Source organism: Miscanthus floridulus, chromosome 16 (genome assembly GCF_019320115.1).
Source record: "Miscanthus floridulus cultivar M001 chromosome 16, ASM1932011v1, whole genome shotgun sequence".
NCBI lineage: Eukaryota > Viridiplantae > Streptophyta > Magnoliopsida > Poales > Poaceae > Miscanthus > Miscanthus floridulus.
In genome coordinates this window covers 36,919,872-36,930,559 of record NC_089595.1, presented here as the reverse complement: position 1 = coordinate 36,930,559, position 10,688 = coordinate 36,919,872, and the positions used below count along the sequence as shown (strand labels likewise).

Below are 10,688 nucleotides of genomic sequence, written 5' to 3'. Positions count from 1 at the left end.
GGCGGACTGAGGAGCCATCGGGTAGTCACGCTGGGGACTGGGGATGGGTAGTGGGAGTTTGGGGATTAGGGTTAGCTTCGTTATTGGGCTGGCCTAGTGCACTGCTGGGCTAGTGCCCTGCTGGGCTAGTACATGGGCTAGTGCCCTCTGCCCTGCTGGACCAAATTCGGTTCTAAACTGAATATAAATTCGGTATATTTCGAATATAATGTAGAAATGTAGAAATCGAACGAACAAATGCCCAAACCGATTTCGTACCGAATTTCGAATTATGTACTCCGTATTTCGTTTTCGAATTTAGTATCCGTTTTTGTCCGCAAAAAACGAATTCGATCGGGTTAAATGTAGAAAACGACTGCGGTTCGGTTCGGGATATTTCCGTATCGTTTTCATCCTTAACCATTACCCCCAAACCCACCTCAACTATCAAACCCCCACCCGACTCTACCTCCACCCCCACCACCACCACAACCTTCGCAGCACCAACAACAAGTCAAAACTTAGCCATCCACCCAAACAACTATCAATAACCCTACATCCACATCCAAGGTCATCCTCGCCATCTTTGGGGGATCCAACGAAGACCATGAAAACAAGAGGCAGCACAAAGAGCACCTAAGGAAAGTGCACCATGTGGCTACCTAGGGCCCCACAAAAACTCTCGGTGGTCCCATATCCCCATCACCTTCGACTGCAACAACCTCAAGTGCGAGATTACCCTCACACTGATGCTATGGTAATTGAGACCAACGTCGCTAGGTGGACAGTAATAAAGATACTCATTGACACAGGCAGCTTCGCAGATATTTTGTTCGCCTCATCCTTTGACAACATGAAGCTCGACAGAAACCTTCTCCAACCAGCTGGAAACCCCCTATACGGTTTTGGCAGAAAGAAAGTGAACGCTATTAGAAAGATACCCCTACCAGTATACGTCGAAGACCAGCAAAATTGCAGAACTGAGTACATCACCTTCGATGTTGTTGAGATTCAGTACCCTTACAATGCCATATTTGGGCGAGGTGTCACCAACACGTTTAGCGCCATCCTGCACCCGTGGTACCTTTGCAAGAAGCTACCAGTAGCTAAGGGAATCATAGCCATCTTTGGTAACCAGTACAGCACCAGAGCAGCCGAAGGCATAGCAGCGCCGGGTCAGAGAAATGTTGACAACCTCCAAAGCCGAAGTGCATAAGTGGACGAAGCCCAAGCCCAAGCTTGTGCCAAGGGACTTCGGCTGCCCTCCCAATGGTGTCCGGAACCGATGATAGTGGAACAAGACAGCTCCATAATTTTGTCAGCAATGCAATCCAATAGCCAGGAGCGTTCTGAGTTTTGATATATCATCCTAGAGGCGAAAGAATATTTGTAGCTCTTGGTGAATTTGAAATTCCAAATGGTAAAGAGAGAGGGCAATGCGCTGGCCCACGAGTTGGGTCAATTAGCTAGGCAGAATACCCATACGACACCTTGGTTGAGACAGGCACCTGCATGTGTCTTAGATCTTTTGAACAATGATTGTAATGTTTCGCTTGGTTAATTAAAGCTCTCTTTACCCCAAAAAAACCTTTGGGAAAAATTCAGTGAGGACAGTGTCCATAGAACAACCGTGGACACCCATCGTGAAGTTGTGACACGTGTCCATACGTTGGTCCATGGTTGCTCCATGGAACAGTCCCCACTAAATTTCCCCTTCTTGTACTTTTTCAGCAATCTGTAATACCTTTTATTGTGTCAACCTCGATGCACAAGAGATACTTATTGGCAGCATCAATACCGGGGCGCCGGGGTTGGTGTTTGCCCTGTTTGCATTGGTATGTTCAGATTATTATTGGTGGAGCTAATTATATATTGCATTTTGTTTATTAATTTGGTCCTCGTATTAATGTAATGGCATTAGATACCATAAAATATAAACTGGCCAACAAAAACTATAGCCGTACCGAGCACAAATCTCAGCACAGTACCATAAAAATGTCCTCTTTCTTCTCGTCCTCTGCTGGAGAAGAATATGAGAATATCACCGCAATAATTTGGACAGTGGTTGTTTTGTGATTATGCTTGACCTTGACCTTGACCTAGAGCAGTGCATGTAAACCTATCAGTATTATTATTTATAAAGTTTGTATTATTTTTTTCTAAACATATTGTAAACTGCTAAACGCACATGCTCACAAAACACGCACACACAAATACATGGACAAGCATAAGAACAAATGGCCTACAATAGTCACTACTACAAAAAAAGTTTACAGAGGCAGTAAAACATGAACCACACAGAGGATGAGGTGCCGATCATCTCTGGCCTAGGGCCAGTTTTAATCCAAGACTATTAGAGATAGATTCTCTTGCCACCTCTACAAATGCTTTTTGAAATTTAAAAAAATAGCTCGGTGAACCCATCGAAGAGACTTGCTGAGCCCATCGAACATGCACTAGCCATAGGCCCCTCCAACGCCTCCTCCGACCACACTGCCGCCACTGTACAGTACATGTGCCACATCAACTCCATGAATGCCATCAAGTCCTCGAGATGCTACAAAGGCTAGGGATGTTGAGGGGGGGGGGTACCGATCCATGGTATTGCTCGCGGTGCCTCGACGATCTGCACCAGATCCACTACGCTTCGACACAAGCCTTGGTGGTGACGATGGCAACGGGTTGCTCACCGTATCTGAGAGAAGGGGGTCAAGCTCATCGCTTTGGACCCAGCTGACCTCGCCACAATAGCTCGCTAGATCCAGGGCAGGGAAGTCGGAGAAGGGAAATGAGCTTGTCGTGGACGCCGGTACTTAAGGATAACGCCACTACTGTTTGAGATATGACCAAGGGAGCCCGTGCGGTATGTAGGTAACGCCATCGTAACAGACGGGGACACTGCAATCCAACTCGTGCTGCACCACCATTGTGCTACCACCCTTTCTGTCTTGAACCACTGACTTTGATGGATCCGTTACACCACCGCCTGATCTGCAGCGGCCCGGGCCCCGCACCCCTGGCAGGATCCACCACTAGGGGCCTTGGGAGAGCATGCATTTGAAGTAGTTGGTGCACTGCCCATGAGAGAGCGCACAGGAGCTCATGGCCTTGTGCCCGTGGAGGAGGCAGTGGTGGGAAGGTGGAGGGGTGGCAATGGGGATACAGAAGGGGCGGCGGTGGTGAAAGAGCAAATTTGTTGTGTGTGTGGGAGAGAAAGAGATGAGCAGGCGGAAACTGAAGTGAGGGGATGGAGGGCAGCGGTGAGTTTTTATATGGTTTATAAATGGGTTGGCCGACTAAGCCATGTTTCCGAAGGCAAGTACCTTAAGAGGTTCACCTCTGTAAATCTATTTACATATTCATTGTTTTCTTTGATTGTCTCTAAATAGACCAATCGTCTCTTGAATTCACTATGTAGTTTCAGAGATAGAGACAATCTTGGACCTCCTCGGTAGATAAAAAGGATTGCCTCCTAAGATTTGATCCACATATATATATTAGGTACAATCACCTACTATACATGCGTTTTCTGCATCATTTATAATGCAAGCTAGAAGATATAGAGAGAGAGAGGTACAGGGTACAAAAATTAAAGCATACAAATATATAGAGGTAGGATGAACGATGACCCGGCGGCTAATAAGTATACATTAGAGGTAGCACATGGCGTAGGCAGAGGCTTTAACTTTATTCCGTAATTAACAATCTAAGATGGACCGGTAATTAGTCCTGAAAGGGAAGCCGGCCGGCGCCTACGTACACCGATACATTATATATTTCATATATATCATATATATAACTAAAACGGGAGCAAGTTTATTCAGTACGTACAAGCTAGTAGGGCATCCATCATCTGATCTTGCATTGACGAGAGTACTAATTAAGCTTGGACGACCTCGGTAGCTCATTTCGTCTCCGCCAGTTCCGTGACGTGGGGCGCCTTCCCATCATTCTCACTGCACTTGCCATCGTGGCGAGCAGTGGAATGCTTAAACTTGGTGTGGTGTTCGTGCTCGAACTCCCCGTGGATGGCAGCACAGCTGCCAGGGCTGCATCCTCCTCCGCAGCTGCCAGGGCCGTCTCCACCATGTCCATGTCCATGGCCATGGCCATGTCCCTGTACCTGTCTCTGGTGGTGTTCGCGCATGTGGTGCTCGTACGCTCCATAAGCTGGTGGCCGTCCATAGCCGTCGCCTCCATAGCCGCCGCCGCCGCCGCCTCCATAGCCACCGCCTCCATAGCCACCACCTCCATAGCCGTCGCCGCCTCCATAGCCTCCGCCTCCATAACCGCCGTCATAGTAGCTGTAGCCGCCACCGCGAGCTCCCCAACCAAACTCAGGCGAAGGGCAGTACCCATACCCACCACCACCGTACGGCGGCGGCTGGGGAGATCGGTATCTGTAGTATCCACCGCCGTATGCCCCAGCAGCTTGTTCATCGCAGTACCCATCACCACCACCGTAGTACCAAGGCGGCTTTTGAGGTCGCAAGTATGGCGCCGGAGGACGGCGGTGAGGTGCAGGGTAAGCGGTGTACGTCGTGGTGTATTCTTTGGCATGCTGCATCACCATTGGCGGTTCCGGCTTGGCCGGTGCCGTAGCCGTAGGAGGGGCCATGTTGACAGTGCCACCATAGCCATTGCCACCAACTGCTGCGTGGTAGGTGTTGCCCTCCTTATTCTGCGAAGCCATCTGCCTCGCCGCTGATCTCGATCTCTATCTGTCCAAGTTATAGAGAACGAGCGTTATAGCATATGATGATAACCAAATCCGACTAACAAAACCGGAACTCACGCCTACATTTATATTTAATTATTTATAATTCTTTCATGCACAACTAAATCAACGTGCTTGCGTGCACAATAATCCTTAGCTTCAATTTATTCTGTCACCTTTGCATGCATGCATCGATCATATATATAGTTTTATATATATATACTAATTTACGATGATGTCAATACATATTTACGATAGTTGGGTTATTATAACACATGAGAATATTTACCATAACATTATAGTAAACGACTTAGTAAGAAGTTACTATAATCTCATAAATTAACATAGTAATTATCGTAATTTAAAGTGGTTACATAATAAGTTATTTTGTAGCTAGCTATAGGGTAGTAGTTATATATATATATATATATAAATATATATAGAATATATAACATGAGTACGTACTGTATCTAATAAGAAGGAAAAGATAGATAAATAAAACCATGCATGCATATGGAACGAGAGAATGAAAATATTGAAAGCCTATAGCTAGTTATAGTATTTGCTACAGGCTGAGAGATAAATAGATCTATATACCAGAGAGCCACAGAGAGAGAGATGAGAGGGAATTCTTTTCTTCCCTTCGAGGAAGATGGAGCTGCAGATACTAGTTGTTGTGTGCCATGGAAGACGGACTGGCTAGCTATATATAGGCGAGGAGGACAGCAGGGTAAACTAACTTTTTTTTTTATAGATAATGGACAGAAATCTAGCCTCTACATCCACACGTGTGGTCTAACTGACTTTTGGACATGGCCTCTCTACAGGCACTTGTGGCGACTCACTCGGATATAGATCATCACTTTTTTTTAACACAGAATATATAGAGACGGGGACGCTCGCATATACACATGAATAATACAAGCACAACACTACGCTACCATATGAGCACATGTGACAGATTTGATCCACAAATCTTGAGATTGCCGCCATAGGACGGACACATCACCTACCACATGAAGTAAATTTTTAATCTTGTAATAAATATAGAAAAATATAGGCATTGATGCTGAGTTTAGGAACTTAATCATGGGTGCATAAATTTTATCATAAAGAATCAAACTTACTGTGCTACACTTAGTTTAATGCCAAACGTGGATGGACGGGTTTGATTAATTTGCTCATGGTACCAGAGTTAGGCTCCTTTTTGTTTTGGGCTTCTACTAGCTTTTGCGCTAATTTTAAAACAGTGACAATGAATAAAAAAAAGACATTTTGAGAAGCAAGTTTCAAAAGCCGTTGGTTACCTCAAAAGCAAGCAATTTTAAGTACATTGGTTTCTTAAAAATGACCTTTTTCCTTGCAACTTATGATCCAAGTTCATTCAAGGTAGCTTTATTTAACATCCTAGATGTTAAAAAGCAATTAAAAGTTTGATCATGTTCATCATCATGCATAATTATCAAGCATCATGCCATAAATGCGTTACATGTATCTTTTATGGTCTTCATATGTGGAGTATGTTGAGTTCTCTGTGTTGCATGAAATGATATGAGTAATATCAATTAAGGGACTTTGTGATTTTATTGTATAAAAATTTCTTAAATACTTGTTAATACGGCAATATAAACTTTCAAGTACAAAGTGTGTGCTATCCCATAGAATCAAGGTTGTGTTAGGTTTTCAAGTTTAATATGTTTAAAATGGAGCCCTAAGATTGAATGCAATGCTATTTCAGCACTTGGTCAAAATTTGGCTAAGTCATTGATTTATAGTTTTGAAGTTCAATTTTTGAGGATTTAAAAAATGAAATTTCATAAATAAAATTGATGCAACTTTGGTTCTATGAAAAAGCATGGAGTTTGTACTTTGAAACTGTGCTATTAGTTGTGATGTTTGATTGATTGTTAATCACTAATTAATTACTTGAAATAGCTAATCACCAATTATTTTCAAAATAAAAAACTCAATTCAAATTCAGATTTCATGTATCTATTTTCAAAATTCTATAACTCTCAAACCAGTGAGATTTTGATGTCGGCCTTTTAATAAAAGTTAGAGATCAGAGATAGATGAGAAACTTTGGTTATTGGAGTTTGACAAGTTTCAACAAGAAATCGAGAGAAAAAGGGGGTTGAAGAAGCTCCGTCAGTCTTGAACAGTAACACTGGTGCCATTTCTCTTCTCCCTTCTCTCTCTCTCTCTTACCACACCGATGGCCGCCGCGCCTTCGCTATGCTGCTGCGCGCATGGCCACGAAACCGCCTGTGTGGCTCGCTCAAGCAGCAGCAAGCCACGCCCAGACGCTTCGCACTCGCCTTTGAAACCCCGAGCGCCGGCTACCGTCATCTTCTTTTCTTTCTCTGCTCCACCGCCGGCTACCGCGTATTCACCGGCCAAATTAACCGTGGCCGTGCCACCTCCACCCAATTGCTCTCGGTAGAACTTCCCCTCATCCTTGCGCATCTCTTTGACCAGCTAGCGTCGTCCAATTCCGCTGGAGTCGGCTGGAAGCCTCCATCTTCCTCGCGGCTTCCTGTCAGCGCCGCCGCACGTAGCTCCACTATGGCTAGCTCGCTCCAGTGAAGTTCTCGCCTTCATGTTCCTTGTTTTAGCTTCGCCTTGATGCCGTGGTACTCATCGACTCCTTTGTTTTAGTTGTGGAGCTCCAGTCGCGTCGAAACATCGCCATCGCCGTAGGTTCACGCCGCCGGGTCCACCCTCAATGCCCACAGTGCACCTCTGCTCTGTCTCCATTCCAACCGCCGAGCCTACCGGGTTTTGGTGAGCACCGCCGATCTATCCCAAACCCTATCTAGGCTGATTAGGAGCCGTAGCAGCCGGACCGCTGCCGCGCCACCACGCTCTGCGCCGCCGTGCCACCATGGCCGTGGGTGAGCTCGCACCAAACACTAACTCGCGCAACCGACTTCATAGGTGTGTGCACGAGGTTGAGAGGAGTCCGTAGGTGGTGACCTCGTCACCGGCGAGCTCACCGACGGCGAGAACCCGCCAGTCAACGGCCGTGCACCCATGGTCGCACGCGGGGGCACTATGCCGCTGACTAGGGCCCGCACTGTCAGCCTCTGTGGCTGGCTGGCACTGGGTGCAAAAAGTTTTCAGCCGGTTTTTGTTTTTTCAGAAAATATTAAAATGAGTTGATTCTTGTTAATTCATAAATAATTATATAAGAGTGATAAAATTATGAAATTTTTTGTGTAGCTTTGTTATGAAGTGCTCTAGCTAACAAAAATAAGAGTTTGTTGTATTCGGTAATTTTGCTATGTTAAAAAATTACATATTATTATAGAAAAATGTTATATGTATGATTTTTGTAGGACAAAATAATAATCCTTTAATCATGAAAATTTTTGTATAAATGTCATGTGCTTATACCAGTCTCCAAAAAAAGTTTGGTATTATTTTGATATTTCTAACTTGCTTAATTAATTTAAGTGTGTTTAAATGTCTTTTCCATGTTTAAATAAATACTAAAATGAACTAGAAAATGTATAAATCTTTTGGTGACTATTAAATGTTGGGTGAAGTCATTGGAACATGAAAACATCTGTTGCTCCTTGGAAGATTAATATCTTTCTAATAACAAATCATAACTTGTTTTGAAAAATAAATTAAACATTGTTTAATAAACCCTAGTGGTGCAACTGTGCCGTGAAGGAAAGTTGTACTCAAGTTTGTTAATCTTGTTTGAGTTCATCCATACACTTGTATGCATCTTTCATGCATCATGTTTAGCACTTCATCATGTTAAGCATGCATCATTTATTGCGTATAGTGACCGAAGGTGAGGAAGGAACCGTTGATCAAGTTCTAGAGGAGGAGCAACCGTCAGTAGAGGTTGGGTTTGACTTCTGTGGTTCATTAGAGGAACCTAACATCTTTACTAACGAAGGCAAGCCCTAGAGCATTCAACCCCTTCCTTATTGTTTATAAATGTTTTATCATTTGAGTCCACTGAAATGTGCACTAGGTTGTAGGAAATGGTTGAATACCAATTGCTGCATGCATGCCTTGATATTCTAAATTCTTATCCTTGTCACTCTTTTTTATAATGATAGACTAGTAATGCTTAGCCCTGCTTAGATGATACGAGTCGAGTGATGTGTTCATTATTCACAACGGTTCTTCACTCACGAAATGTCTTGAAAGTTGAATATGAAATAGATGGAAATGGAGACTGGACGGGACATGGGATATGTTTCTGGTGGTTAAGCCGACAAGGTTGCCTAGTCATGCTTGTCCCATCTATGTCTATTGAGGATCGTCCATTGTAGACCTATGTGAGTTGAGACTTTGCAGTACTAGCCACATACTCCAGTAAGCCTGAGTACCTTGGCTATTCCATTATGCGAATTGATAACGCACACTAGGATTGGAGAGATGGTGAGAGTAGTGTGTACCCACCTAGCAATACCATCCGGGACAACGTAGGGTGGTGGAGTACTATGCTCTCGGGTGGTGCAATCCATTTCATGTTTTGGAGGATTCATGGGACCTACATATGTCGTGTGGTTGGGAATCCCCAGCTGGGTGTTAATCGATTCGAATCACCATTGCCTCTCGGAGAAGGAGACTTGATTCCCTGATTTGCATCATAGTTAATCAATGCAACAATGGTTACTTATGATCACAAGATGAGATGTTTAATAAAGTGATTGATTTAGATTAGGTGCAAATTGAATACTATCAATGAATAAATGTTGAGTTAAAATATTGAAAGTAAGGATCCATAAGTAGTAAGCTTTTATGCAAAAAGCTATTCTTGATTCTTGCTAAACCCCCTTGTACCCCTTAAGCTTGCATACCCTTGAAGTCTTTTCTTTTAGTCGGATAAGTCTTGTTGAGTACCCTCAAGTACTCAAGGTTTGTTAACCCCTATTGCAGGTGAACCCCAACATCTGATAGGCTTTTACCCATGTTACATGTCAATTCTGAAGGATGATAGCCAATTGTAAATGTGTTGTACTCTCATCCTTGGGCAGGATGATATCTATATGTTGAATAAGATTATGTTAGTCATGCTATCTTACTTAGTATGAGAAGGTAAAAACTTATTGTTTATAAGAATTGAATAAATGGTTTCTAATACTTACGCTCTTTAACTCTGATGTAATATTTTTGTATCAACAGTTGTAATACTGCAATGTCTTCTGTAATAATCCTGATCGGATGTGAAAAGTGGATGATTCGGGGTTCCCCAAGGACACCCGACAGACTACCAAAATTATCTGGTTCCCGTGCACAGTAGTCGGAGGTCTTTAAGACAATGACAGGTGTACGAGGGCCAGCATAATTTGGGCAGTCCTGTTACAGTTGGTACTAGAGCATTATTACAGAGATTATTGTTAGTATTACCTTTTGAAAAACTTCAAAAGAACATATCAAAATAGTTTCAAGTTATTTTGAGGAAAATAATGCTTCTGACTTACCTTATGCTTAGGAGCTATGTAAGAGTCAGATAGCATGTAATATATTGCCCTATGTCTAAAATAAGTGTGCTGGCAGTTCTATGTTAAATTATGAGTTTATGTGTGAGAGGTTATGTAAATGATGGCACCTATGTAAAGTAACTCAATAAAGTTATGTATGGGAAGGGTTTACATTCTATGTTATTTACATTTCAAGCTTATTATTCTGTAATGACACACCTACGCCTAGGTAAGCAGGTAAGTTGACCATCAGCTACCTCATGGTCAAATGGTGTTGGTAGCCCTGCCTCCAAAGATGTGATTCCAGACATTTGCTACATGATGTTAGGGTAGCCCTTTTTTGCCGAAGGGGTGAATCCGGACGCTTTCCTCAAGAAGTGGCCTACTTGAGGACATTCTGTATGGTAACATACATGGTGTAAGCATCTACCATGGGATGGTGGTCATGGTCGCATAGCCAGGGTGTGTTTACCCATGCATGTCCCATAAAGCGAAGGTACGGGAAGTGAATACATGCTAGTCACGTATGCAGTGTTGTCCAT

The 10,688-nt window shown here is 43.4% G+C and overlaps 2 protein-coding genes across 2 annotated transcripts; one reads left to right on the top strand and one right to left on the bottom strand.

Annotated features, from left to right (window-relative positions):
• The first annotated feature begins 733 nt into the window (after nucleotides 1–733).
• LOC136510586 (uncharacterized) lies at nucleotides 734–1,195 on the top strand. Its single transcript, XM_066504988.1, has one exon. It carries the CDS (start codon nucleotides 734–736, stop codon nucleotides 1,193–1,195), a length of 462 nt encoding a protein of 153 aa, XP_066361085.1.
• Nucleotides 1,196–3,648: 2,453 nt separating this feature from the next.
• Nucleotides 3,649–5,365, bottom strand: LOC136513697 (uncharacterized). The gene is made up of 2 exons (XM_066507655.1): nucleotides 5,294–5,365; nucleotides 3,649–4,700 (listed from the first exon to the last, which is right to left on the bottom strand). Exon 2 carries the CDS (start codon nucleotides 4,670–4,672, stop codon nucleotides 3,884–3,886), a length of 789 nt encoding a protein of 262 aa, XP_066363752.1. The 5' UTR covers nucleotides 4,673–4,700; nucleotides 5,294–5,365; the 3' UTR covers nucleotides 3,649–3,883.
• Nucleotides 5,366–10,688: the final 5,323 nt, after the last annotated feature.